The sequence below is a fragment of the Canis lupus genome, chromosome 15 (assembly GCF_003254725.2).
Source record: "Canis lupus dingo isolate Sandy chromosome 15, ASM325472v2, whole genome shotgun sequence".
NCBI lineage: Eukaryota > Metazoa > Chordata > Mammalia > Carnivora > Canidae > Canis > Canis lupus.
Genome location: NC_064257.1, coordinates 35,055,581 through 35,069,333, shown reverse-complemented (window position 1 = coordinate 35,069,333; position 13,753 = coordinate 35,055,581). Strand labels below are relative to the sequence as shown.

The 13,753-nt window shown below is 34.9% G+C and overlaps 1 protein-coding gene across 2 annotated transcripts in view; it reads left to right on the top strand.

Annotated features, from left to right (window-relative positions):
* NR2C1 (nuclear receptor subfamily 2 group C member 1) overlaps positions 1–13,753 on the top strand; it is a 46,461-nt gene that overhangs the window by 12,121 nt on the left and 20,587 nt on the right. Inside the window, exons 3-9 of one of the 2 annotated variants that reach the window (XM_025439400.3) lie at positions 1,025–1,255; positions 4,695–4,776; positions 6,874–7,053; positions 8,285–8,432; positions 8,529–8,619; positions 11,789–11,973; positions 13,548–13,713. In XM_025439400.3, coding sequence (XP_025295185.1) covers positions 1,025–1,255; positions 4,695–4,776; positions 6,874–7,053; positions 8,285–8,432; positions 8,529–8,619; positions 11,789–11,973; positions 13,548–13,713 — 1,083 coding nt within the window. The remainder of the gene's footprint in view (positions 1–1,024; positions 1,256–4,694; positions 4,777–6,873; positions 7,054–8,284; positions 8,433–8,528; positions 8,620–11,788; positions 11,974–13,547; positions 13,714–13,753) is intronic. The other variant, XM_025439401.3, reaches the window with a different exon arrangement.

The following is a 13,753-nucleotide window of genomic DNA, read 5'->3' as shown; positions in this document are numbered from 1 at the left end:
TGTCATATTTTCCTTCATAAAATATCCCAAATCCAATCATTTTTCTCCTCCAACATGGCTACTGCCCTGTACCCTGCCAGGATCTCTGCCCGTATAGAATTCCCAGATACTGCCATTGTGTGAGCAGAGCAATAGCATCCTTTCTGGTCTCCCTTAATTCTTCTCTTGAACATTCACAGGCTAGTCTACACACTAAATCTAAAATTACTCTTTTTGAAAAAGATCTTGCTACTCGGCTCTGTGACCTTCCAGTGGATCTCCTTTTCACACAGGTGGAAATCTAGACTTAGTCCTTACAAAGCCCTATACCATCTGGCTCCTGCTGTCACTCAGATCCCATCTTTTACCTTAATCCCTTCTGCCACGCTGTTTCACTCACATAGCTCTCTTGCAGTGTCTATTGCTTCATATGTGTGAAACACACTTCCTGCCCCACGGCCTTCCTTCATGTTTCATTTCCTCTTCCTGGGACTCACTAAGCTTTGGGCTGTTACTCAGGTCTATGCAAAAGTATCTCCTCATGGCTTTTGTTCCAACAGTGACTCTCACCATTTCTACCTTGCTTTATTTTTTCTTTGTAGTACTTAATACCATCTGACAATATTATTTTCTTGTTTGTTTTTTATCTGCCTTTCCTCACTGAAAGTGTTATGAGAACAAAGGTTTTGTTTATTGCCATATTTATTCCAGAGCCCAGAACAAACAGTGGTTGACAAATGGAATGCACCCAATAAACGTTTGTCTAAATGGAAGGTGGGAGGGAATGGGAAGCAAGGAATCAAAATAGGTCCAAGTGTTTTTTCTATTGTACCTTTATTTGCACATTTGTTTTTCTATAGGATGGGATTTTGTGGGAGTAGAATTGCTAGTTTTAAAAGGTATTGTGTATTTGTATCATATCAAATATATATATAAAGGTATCCTTTTTTAGTTTTGTCTGAAGGTAGGAGAAAATTGTGCCCTTAGAGGGGAAAAAAAAAAAAGATAAGTTGAATTGATTACTAATTTGACATGATTGTGTTAGATTGTTACCGAGCAGCAAACTGGCCAGAAAATCCAGATTGTGACGGCACTTGATCATAATACACAAGGCAAGCAGTTCATTCTGACAAATCACGATGGCTCTACCCCAAGCAAAGTCATTTTGTCCAGGCAAGATTCCACTCCAGGAAAAGTTTTCCTCACTACTCCAGATGCAGCAGGTGTTAATCAGTTATTTTTTACAACTCCTGATCTCTCTGCACAACATCTCCAGGTAAATACTTTAGAGTGTCTTTTCATCTTATACTTGAAAGAATTAAAAAGCAGGTCATAAGTCCTGATGTTAAGACTTTACATCCTACGTGGTCTGAAGGAAAAGAAAGAATTGCATAAAATTATGTGTTGTGCACATTATCTGTGGTGACTACCATATGCCACTGTACTTTTCCTTGTGCACCTTCACATCCATATATTTGGCGGGGGGGTGGGGGAAGGGGTTGGTTCTTAGTTGCATATAGTAAGAGCCACTCTGGCTAGTTTGTCCAGGAGGGGTTTTTAGTAAAGGATGTAGAGAATTCACAGAATTGTTGGGAAGGTTGAAGATACAGATCCAGGTTAGGTTTCCAAGAATAACCACTCAGACATGCTGCAGACCTGGCTTCTAAGAGACCTGCCACTTCTGCACGATTAGGAAACTACCAAATTAAGAGCCTCTCCTATGGTAGCAGCACTGCCTAAGACCAGACTGCCTGGGCCTCAAGCAAGAAGCTTCCAAATCAAAAAGTCAGTATTATGGCTGTGTCTTTGTCACTTTGCTCCTTGGTTGTCATCTACATATTCCTTGATGTAGCAGGCAGTTTTATCCCCAGTCTGCTTTAACACTGGAAGTTAGTCAGTGGTCCAGATTAACTTTGCATCATTTAAATTTTGCTAGTTATATATTTTTCAAAGAGCCAATTAAGACTTATATACACTGCATGCCTGTGCTTATGTAGATATTTTCACTGCTGGTTGCTGTGATTGAATACAAATCCAACAAACCCTTTGGAAACTTTTTCATAGAATGCCCACTTAAAATTGAATTCTCTTTTGTGATGAAAACCTGATCACATAAAGTTTCTTTTAGGATTGAAAAACTAATTAATAAAATACAAAATTTTGCCTGTATAACCTGACAGATTCTATTACCTTTCTAATTGCATCATTTGTATTATTTTTAAAAACAGCTGAAGTAAAAAGTGGGTGGGATTTATAAGAAGTTACTTTATCAACAAGACGGAAGTCACTAAAAAAATTTATAACATCATGAATACCTTAATTTCTTTTTACCAACAAATCTGATATTTTTAGAAAAGTTTTCTTTTTACCAACAAATTTGATATTTTTAGAAAAGTTTTATAGTTACAGGAATATTGAGCAGTTAGTATAGGGTTTCCATATAACCTCTCAAAACACAATTTTTCCTATTAACATTTTATATTAATATACTTTTATTATAATTAGCAAATTAATTATGATAGATTATTAACTAAAATCCATAGATGATTTTAGCTTTCCCTGATTTTTACATAATGTTCTTTTTGGTTCCAGGACACCATATTACATTTAGTCATTATCTCTCTTTAGATTCCTGTTAGCAAAAAAAAGAAAAGAAAAAAAAAAAAAGATTCCTGTTAGCAGTGATAGTTTCTCAGACTTCCCTTGTATTTGATGACCTTGACAGTTTTGAGGTATATTGGTCAGGTATATTATAGACGGCCCTACTATGGGACTTTGACTAATGTTTTTCTCATGATTAGACTGGGGTTGTTCGTTTGGTAAGGAGGAGCCCAGAGGTAAAGTGCCATTTTCATCACATCTAAATCAAGTAATCAAATTTACTATTGTCATGTTTTATAACTGGTGACATGGATCTTGACCACTTGGCTTAAGAAATGTGTATCAGATTATTTTTCCACTGTAAACCTACACTTTTTTTAAAAAAAATTTCTCTGTTTCAAGAGAAAAAGATAATATTGGTACTTTGCCTACTTTATGGATCACCTCTCAGGGCAAAGAAAGAGAAACTGGTTTAGGATAGAATTCTTCTGGACCAAGAAAATTGGATATCTGATCTAGTGACCTAAAGAATGTGGGCAAGTCCCTTAATCTCTCAATATTTATTTTTCCCCTAGGAATAATAGTAGATAAAAGATGAGTATCATTCACAATAGATGTGCTATTAAGGAAGAGTGATGCCTTTCATAGATGCTTTCAAAGGACAACTATTTTTTTTAAGGTTCTGTTAAAAACTAATTTTTATGATGATATAAATATAAAAAGAAATAATGCCATTGTAACATAGCAAGGGACAGCTATTTTAAGGACTACTTAAAGTTTGTATTTTTTTTAAGATTTTATTCATTTATTCATGAGAGACACAGAAAGAGGCAGAGACACAGGCAGAGGAAGAAGCAGGCGTCCTGCGAGGAACCTAATGTGGGACTCGATCCCAAGACCACAGGATCACGACCCGAGCCAAAGGCAGACAGACACTCAACCACTGAGCCACCCAGGTGTCCGTATTTAAACATTTTAAAATCAGGGCAGCCTGGGTGGCTCAGTGGTTTAGCGCCGCCTTTGGCCCAGGGCGTGACCCTGGAGACCTGGGATCGAATCCCATGTCGGGCTCTCTGCATGGACCCTACTTCTCCCTCTGCCTGTGTCCTTTCTCTCCCTCTCTCTCTCTCTCTCTGTCTCTCATGAATAAATAAAATCTTTAAAAAAATAAAATAAAATAATAAATAAAGTTTTTAAAATCAGAATTAACTCCTGAAGGCATTCACACCCCTAAGAGAAGAAAGAGTCAAAGTAGAGGGTTATTTTGTAGGTTGCCTTAAAGCCAAGTGAAGGTGATATGGTGAATGCCCTATCACATTTTTTGATAAAATGATCACATTTTTTGATAAATGATTTTGATTTTTGATTGAGTTAATTTGTTCATGTTTCAAAAGGTTGAAAGAAAATGATAAAAAAGGTTAGAAGCTAAATCTAAAAGAAGAAACTAGTATTTTTTTGCCAGCATTATGTTAGCTATAACTAGTGATTAGCTCTTTATATAAAGAGGGTTTATAATTTGTCCAAGGCCTCCCCACCCAGTCCGACTAACATGCTACCATTTATCAGACTCCACATCCCATGCTGTCTATGACTACACCTAATCCAAATCTTAGAATATTCATTGATGAAAGGTTTATCAATCATATTTCCATAATTACAAGTAAATACCTCAAAAAATTTAACTACTTTTCTGTTTTAAAAAATTCAGTTATCTTTTTATGCTGTTATAGCTTGTTTTTCCATGTGGAAAAATTTTGAGCTGTCATGATAGGGCTGATAGACTGCTGCAGTAATTTTATGTGTTGAATGAATAATGAATAATAAGTGCTTAATAGGTAAGATACATTAAATATTCATGAATTTGTTTGACATTTTATGGAACAAATTTAAAAGATATTCTTCTTACCTTTGCTTCTAATAACTTTGAAGTTTTTACTTGTATATACAGAAAATTAACAGTAGTTTAATTGATATACTCTTAATAGAGTTCAAAGTTTCAGAAGAACTTATGAGAAAGCAAGCAATAATTAAGACTAACTGTTCTTTTATATTTTATTTTAAGAGCATTATTAACAAATTATTTTTTTGTTTTTGTTTTGGGGGGTTTTCTTTAGCTCTTAACAGATAATTCTTCCCCAGACCAAGGACCAAATAAGGTTTTCGATCTTTGCGTAGTATGTGGAGACAAAGCATCAGGTAACATTTAAAAATAACTTTCTATATGTTGTGTTGTTGTGTTGTTAGAATAACTACCATACTACCATGTTTCTTCTTCTGAAAGCAAAAAAGAAAAGAGCATGTTGTTTTTATTTTATTTATTTATTCATGAGAGAGACAGAGAGGCAGAGATGGAGGCAGAGGGAGAAGCAGGCTCCATGCAGGGAGCCTGATGCGGGACTTGATCCTGGGACCATGGGATCATGCCCTGAGCCAAAGGCAGATGCTTAACTGTTGAGCCACCCAGGTGTCCCTTTTTTTTAAAAAAAGATTTTTATTTAATTATAGTTCATATTTTGAAGCCTATAAAATTTAACTGAGTTTTCCCCAAAGCTTTTTATTCACCTGATGATTTTTTTTACTTGAATGCAATTTAATTCGATCTTGCAATGACATAAAAAGCATATTTTGAAGAATTATGAAATTTTGCTTTTTTAAAAAAATGATTTGTTTATTTAGGGTCACCTGAGTGGCTCAGTGGTTTAGTATTTGCCTTCGGCTCAAGGCATGATCCTCAGGGTTCTGGATGGAGTCCCTCATCAGGCTCCCCACAGGGAGCCTACTTCTTCTTCTGCCTATGTCTCTCCTTCTCTCTTTCTCTCATGAATAAATAAATAAAATCTTTAAAAAAGAGAGATTTATTTATTTTGTGGGGGGAGGCAGAGGGAGAGGAACTCAAGCAAACTCCACACTAGCATGGAGCTCCATATGGTGCTCAATCTCAGACTTTGAGATCACAATCTGAGCCAAAACCAAGAGTCAGGTGCTTAACCAACTATACCACTCAGGTGCCCCAAAGAGTTTTTCTTTGCAAATGTAAGCTGAATATGTGGAAATTTTTCTTGAATGTGAGTTCAGTTTTGTCAAAGGAATTGCTTAAAAATGAATTGTGCTTAACACGTAACATCAAGTTGTTAACTTACCTGTTAAGCCCTGTTACTAGTCCAGGAATATAGAGTAACTTGAATCATTGAGATGGAAAAGCTCTGGTTACTCTTTATTTAATGCTGTGTATAGCTGAGCAGGCATTTCTCCAAGTATTATTAGTACTCAGGGTTATGTCATTTTAGTTATATTCATTGTTACATTATGCCAGGAAAGCACCCATGTTCACTAAAGTATAATCTTAAATCTTTTTCCATAGCTTCATTACAAAAATCTCCACTGCAACTTTTCCAAGAGTATGTTCAATTTAATAGATGTTGTATCAGAGAAATGACTTGTGAAGTGCTATGTTAATCAAAATGTGATGAATTGCTCCAGAAATTTAAAAAATGGCACCCGCAATAAGAAGAGATTACTATAGGGATACCTGGGTGGCTCAGCAGTTGAGCGCCTGCCTTTGGCTCAGGGCGTGATCCCAGAGTCCTGAGATCAAGTGCCACATTGGGCTTCCTGCATGGAGCCTGCTTCTCCCTCTGCCTATGTCTCTGCCTCTCTCTCTCTCTCTCTCTCTTTTTCTCTCTCTCTCTCTGTCTCTCATGAATAAATAAATCTCTTAAAAAAAGAGAGATTACTATAGGTGCACCTGGGTGCCTCAGTTGGTTAAGCATCCAACCTTTGATTTCAGCTCAGGTCATGATCTCTCAGAGTCATGAGATCAAGCCCCATAGCGGCTCCACAACCAGTGTGGATATTCTTTCCCTCTGTCTGTCAGCACTCATCCACCCACCCCCAAAAAAGAGAATATTATAGCTCAAATACTAATTGATATATTTTTTAGAGCATAGCTTTCAGAATAAAATACCTTTATATAAGAGAATTACAATTTGTAAGTTATCTCAGAAGTAAAAATAACTTTTACTTATTATGGTATTATGGATGGTTTTGCTCTTTCTTTTTCTGAAATTTTCCATATTGTTAACAGAATTAAAAATTCATATTGTTTAATATATTTAGCAAAGAGTATTGTTTCATTATCTGTTTAGTAACTTCTAAAAGATTTTTTCATGTCACAAACTCAACAATCTCCATTTCATCACATATATTGTTATTTTAAAGGGAAGAAATGGGTTTATTTCCATTTCTGTTTCAAAATATGTGACTTTTGTGTTTTCTTAAACATCTTGTCCCTAGGTCGTCATTATGGAGCAGTAACCTGTGAAGGCTGCAAAGGATTTTTTAAAAGAAGCATCCGAAAAAATTTAGTTTATTCATGTCGAGGATCAAAGGACTGTATTATCAATAAACACCATCGAAACCGCTGTCAATACTGCAGGTTACAGAGATGTATTGCGTTTGGAATGAGACAAGACTGTATGTATTAGCTTTAAAGGAGAAAATAATTTTAAGAATTCAGGCAAAGTCTAGAATTATGTCAAAATTTACTCAATATGTCAATATATATGATTTTAATTTACAGTTTTCCAACTATAGAAATGTGTACATATGCATGTATTTTTTATTGATTCAACAAAATACTTATTGAGTGTCTATATACTTTGCATGTATGTATGTTTGAACATATTTTTGTTTGTTTGTTTTTTTTTAAACATAACTAACTAGATACCAGTTTAGTTTTCGGTCAGACTACTAAGGTGATAAGTAGGGTAGCTAATTTTTTTTTTTTAAGATTTTATTTATTCATAGAGATGCAGAGAGAGAGAGAGAGAGGCAGAGACACAGGCAGAGGGAGAAGCAGGCTCCATGCAGAGAGCCTGACGTGGGACTCAATCCAGGGTCTCCAGATCACGCCCTGGGCTGCAGGCAGCACTAAACCGCTACGCCACCGGGGCTGCCCTAGGGTAGCTAATATTGATTGAGGTCTCACCATGCCTAACTCTGTATATAACATATGAATTAACTTATTCTCATAGCAGAACCCCATGCAGTAGGTAGTACTCTTACCCATTTTACATTTGAGTAAACAGATACAGTACCTTGCACAAGGTCACACAACTAATAAGTGGCAGAACTTGGATCTGAATCTTGGCAGGCGTTTGTTGTTGTTTTTTTCCCCCTCAGAAAATGTACATTTAACAACTAAACTATACTATCTCCTAAGTATCATGGAATAAAATTCCTATAAAATATACTACCTAGATTATATAAATGAAGATTATACCATTGAAGTATTTCTCAAAAACTCCCCCTGCCCTTAACTGAAAAATGTTTTAACTTTGGTCTTTTTGTGGCTCCCTATCAGTATTGTTTCCAGTTGGTCAAATATTATTTTTTTAACTCATAGATAGGTAAGAGACTTCTAACTTGAGTTTTTCCTTCTTGACAGTGAGCTTTTAAAAAATAAGAATTTCTCTACATTTCTACCATAGCTAGGCCAGGGAGAGAAAAGAGAATGAGAGATGCAAATTACTATTCTGAAGCAACTTTGTTGAAGTTGAAAATAATTTCTAAAAATAAATGATTATCTTTAGAGTTCAGTTATGCAACTGTCTCCCAGGAGAGCAGCATTGCTGACAGAAAGGTTACATTTATAATTGCCTGTAAGTTCCTCATTGTGATGTAATAGTTTAACACATTTCTGTAGCTGTTCAGTGTGAAAGAAAACCAATTGAAGTATCACGAGAAAAATCTTCCAACTGTGCCGCTTCAACAGAAAAAATCTACATCCGAAAAGACCTTCGAAGCCCGTTAGCTGCAACTCCAACTTTTGTAACAGATAGTGAAACTGCAAGGTATAGTAAAAACAAGCAAAACATACATTAAGTAGCTGGTCATTTGTTTTTCTTCCCAGTGAAACTAAGGCTAAAATTTGTACTTGTTTATTACAGGTCAGCAGGACTGTTAGATTCAGGAATGTTTGTGAATATTCACCAGTCTGGAATAAAAACTGAGTCAACTGTGCTGATGACACCAGATAAGGTGTGTTTAGTGCAATTAATTTAAAGCTTAAATTTTTTAAGATATTTTTTTAATTTCCACCATTACTTTGGTCAATTGATGTGCTTTTAAATATTCTCTATTAGAAATTACATTTTTTTAATATAAATGATCAATTATTTCAAGTGTTAAATGACAGCTAAAACAACTTAGTGACAAATTTGATGCCTTTATGCAAGGGAAAACAATCCCTAGATCAGGAGAGTGCTCTTACTGAAGAATTTGGGATAGGAGTAAGTTTTAGTGAATATTAGAGAAAGTAATATGAAAGTAGCCTCAATGGCTATGAGGTTGAAGATTTCCTTGTAAGGCTAGTGGGTCCTGTTTTTTAGGATAAGGTAAGCTAGTTAAAGTGAGGCTGCTGGATTATAATTGGTGTGTATTAGGTTTCCTTGACAGGTGTTTCTTGTAAATGGATGCTGACTTGGAGTTTTAGATTTTGACCAGGATAGCCTCTGTTTTGTATGTCCTCATATATGAATATCAGTAGAAATGTTCATTATTCCATTAGGACAATTATAGCTTCAAAATGAAAATGACAGACAAAAGTCTTCTAGGTTTCTTTCATCTCAAAATACAGCTCAAAAATAGAAATTACAGTAAGTGTGGAAAAAAAATTTTTAAGATGTACTTATTTATTTTAGAGAGCAAGAGCATGAGCAGAAGGGGCAGAGGGAGAAAGAGAGGGAGAGAGAATCTCAAGCAGACTTTGTGCTGAGCATGGAGCCTGAAGCAGGGCTTGATCTCATTACCCTGAGATCACGACTTGAGCCGAAACCAAGAGTCAGATGCTTAACCGACTGAGCCACCCAGGCACCCAAGCGCAGAATTCTTAATATTTCTTTTATGTTCCCCTACAGATTTTATAGTAACAAAATACTTAAAATATTTCAGGTGAAGAGAAATCCTAGCACCCCTTTTACTCAAAACATTGACTTGAGTCAGGAGTCGAAATAAGATTGCAAGAGCTCTCGTTATGTGTCTAAGTTACCTGGGTTCTCTTCAAGATTGGAGTGCTTCTTTACGGAGCAAGGAGTCTCAGGGGAAAAGTTTATTTATTTAGATAGAGCATGCGGAGTTTCTGCAGTGTTCAGAAACCCCTTATGAGAACAAAAATTTCTCCTAAAGACTCATGTCTGAAAACAGATTTTAGGGAGCCTATGATTAGTTTTTCTCTCAGCTTGTGATATGATCTGGTTTTATGTGACCTATAAAGATTATTCATCCAATTTATAGTCAGATTTATTATATATTTGTTGTTTAATAGTCTTAAGACACTCTTAATACCTGAGGTCTGGAATCACATTTCATCTGCCACTTAGTAGCTGCATAACCTTGAGCCATTTTTTTGACCTCTTGATGCTTAGTTTCCTTTCTCATCTGTAAAATAGGGCAAATAAGAGTGCAAACCATACAGGTTGGGCATTAGTATTTTGTTGTTCCATGGGAGGATTTGACCTTTTACCATATATTTTGGAATTAGAAGATTTTGCTTAGCCTTGTGTACATGATTCAAGGTTAGGACTGTAGTTACAATTGCACTGACGTATTACCTCCTTTAGGAAAGGAGGACAATTAAGTTTTGTTGAGAAATTACTATTTGCCCAAACACTACTTTTCTCTATGTCTTCGTAGTAAATTATAGTAACAGTCTTGTGTGGTAAGTTCCTGACAGTTTCAAAACTGTCTAGTAATAAGATGAGGTCTTTTCACATTGCCTACGAGTCTTCATTGACAAAAACAAGAAAATAGCTAGATGAGCATGTTACAAAATGGAAGAGAAGTTAAAGTTCTAGTTGAAAATTAAAACACTTAAGTGTTGACTCCTTTTACTCATGTATAGGAAGCCTGGAACAGTGGCTAGAGCCTGGGCTTTACCATCAGAGCTGACTGCCCCGTCTTGCCTCCAGTACTTACTGCTGGAGTGATAATGGATAATTTTTCTTATTGGTAATAAAGGGATGATGATTCCTATTTTACAGGGTTGTTAACGAGGATTAAATAAAATACAGGTACAAGTAGTAACCATGTAAGAACTCCACAACGGGTAGGTTAGTAAATGATTCTGGGACCACTCATTAATTTGGGGAGCACAAAAAAATTGTTTCACTCTATTCATGAAAATCAGTTTTACATAAACTAAAGAATTGCTATAACATGAAACAGCAAGGAAACGTGCATTTTCTCAGGATTAAGAACACTAAAAATAAAAACCATGAAGAAAGAATTGAATGTCATTAAAGGACTGTCAGTTGACCATAGAAGCAATTGTGAAGGGTCTCTCATTAATTAGGTTAGGATGGACTAATTTGAGTATTTTTTTAAAAAATGATTCACTTAAACACATCAAATATATAAAAATCTATAAATTTAGAATGGTACTTAAAACTCACCTGTCACCATTAGAGGTTGCTAAGGGCATTGACTCATTGCTCTGAAAACTGATAAAGAAAAATCAAGTATCTATCTGCCTTTCCTATGGAAATTGTATTTCTGGGTAGTCAAAGAGTTAAGGAAAATGTACTTTTACACAAAATAATTATAACTAATTAGTGAATAAAGAATAAAAGAATATATACATCACTAACAAAAGCTAAAGACAAATGGGAAAATGTGCAACGTGTAACAAAAGCCTGTTATTTTAAATATGTAAAGAGATATTCCACCTACACAGTTGTGGCATTTATTTAACATATTTCACACAATGGCTGGTAAAAGTTGGCGTTTTAGGAATTCTGTTGAGTAATAAATACATTGACCTTTTTTTCTCTTTTCAGTAAAATTAATTTTAACACTATACAGTAGTTCATAAGTTTTGGAAATTGTCAGAATTTTAATTCTAAAAAGAACTTAAGATCATCTAATATCTGTTTACAGAGAAAGGGATTGTTGATGTGAATAGATTAATCATGATGTACAATTTTTGGTTTAATTGTATAAACATTTCCTCGGAAAAGTACCTGATGTTTTTAAAATTACATATTCCTCAAGAAGTTTCTAAAAGCTCAGAGCCTTTTGATTTTACTTTCTAGGTTTCGTTTATCTTAATTAGAGTACTTTTGGCATTTCACAATCTAGAATTGGATATCTCAGACAAAAAGTTCTTTGATACCAATTTGCAGATTTTAACTTTTTTTTTCTTTTTTTAAAGGCTGAATCATGTCAGGGAGATTTAAGTACGTTGGCCAGTGTGGTTACATCATTAGCAAATCTTGGAAAAACTAAAGCTCTTTCTCAGAATAGTAATGAAATGTCAATGATTGAAAGCTTAAGTAATGGTGATACCTCTTTGTGTGAATTTCATCAAGAAATGCAGACCAATGGTGATGTTTCAAGGTAAAGTCTGTTTTGATCTTAAGTATTAGTATTTTTTTTTTTTAATTTATCCATGAGAGGCACAGAGAGAGAGAGGCAGAGAGAGAAGCAGGCTCCCTGCAAGGAGCCCGATGCGGGACTCGATCCCGGATCCCAAGATCATGACCTGAGCCAAAGGCAGACACTCAACTGCTGAGCCACATGGGCATCCCAAATATTAGTATTTCTTAAAATATTTTTATGTAGAATACTGTTTATAGAAGTTTCAGAAAACAAGTATTTGACTTAGAAGATGTAAAGCATAGTAAGTTTGAACTATTAACATTCAATGTAAAATGTTCAGCAGGTTACATTCTAAATAATGAATGATAAATGAATATTATAAGATTAGAAATGTAGTCATAAAATTTAGGAATTTTTTTTCTTGCTAAAGGTGATACTTTAGGTCTGACATTTCAGAGATTTTATCTCTGTGTATTTGGAGTTAAACATTTGTCTTATCCCAGGCAACCATGTCATTTCCCCACTAATTTCTAGTGATGAAAATAGATTTATTTTTTTTAAAGATTTTATTTATTTATTCATGAGAGACACACACAGAGAGAGAGAGAGAGAGAGAGAGAGGCAGAGACACAGGCAGAGGGAGAAGCGGGCTCCATGCAGGGAGCCTGACGTGGGACTCGATCCCGGGACTCCAGGATCACGCCCTGAGCTAAAGGCAGGTGCCAAACTGCTGAGCCACCCAGGGATCCCCTGAAAATAGATTTTAAAAATGTAATTGAATTAACTACAATTTTAAGTTGCACTTCAGGAAACTTGTATGGGAATTCTATTTTTCATTCTCTTAATGTTAATACATGAGGTGTAGAAACTGAATTTCTTCAGGCTTTTTTCACACTGTTCATCATTTAAATGTTGAGGAAACTGCATTTAAAGAGTCTCAATAAGTACTTTGTTGAACATGAGATTTTAAGGAACTCTAAAAGACCTCTCATTGAAAAATATGGGGAGCTATTTTAAATAAAAATTTGATTATATTAGTTCATTATTTGCCATCCTAATCTCAAATTCTTACATTTTAGAGGTAGCTGTGTTAACACAAGTTTTAAAATATTTTCTGAATATTTAAATAGGATCTAACTTTGTTATGTAGAATGCAGTAAAGTTGACATAAGTTCTTGTCCTTGTTCTTTCTAAATAGCTGCTGTATGTAAAGTAAATGGGTTGTTAATCTTATAGTATCAAATGTATAACTTATTGTAAAAGTATATTTTTAGACCAGTGTATAAGGGGTTTTCTTTCTGGTAATTACATAGATTTTTTTAAAAAGACTTTAATTCTCTGATAATACTGTTCATATAATACTTTTAATTCTCTGATAATACTATTAATATAATAGTTTTTCATACTATATATATATTGAAGTTGTTGCTTTGGGAAACAGATATCACTGAAATAGAATAACCAGTGATATACCAAAGTTCTGTTTTCTAAGTAATATTTTTAGGCCTAAATCTTAATTCCAGAATTTTATGTAGAATTTTATTTTCTTGTGGAGAATGACCAAGCTCATAGCATCTGATGTCTCCTTATAGGGCATTTGACACTCTTGCAAAAGCACTGAATCCTGGAGAGAGCACAGCCTGTCAGAACTCAGTAGAGGGCATGGAAGGAAGCATACACCTAATTGCTGGAGACTCAAGCATCAATTACATCGAAAAAGAGGGGCCACTTCTCAGTGATTCACATGTAGCTTTCAGGGTACTTCCATATATTTTAATATTTTTTTTATATTGTGTTA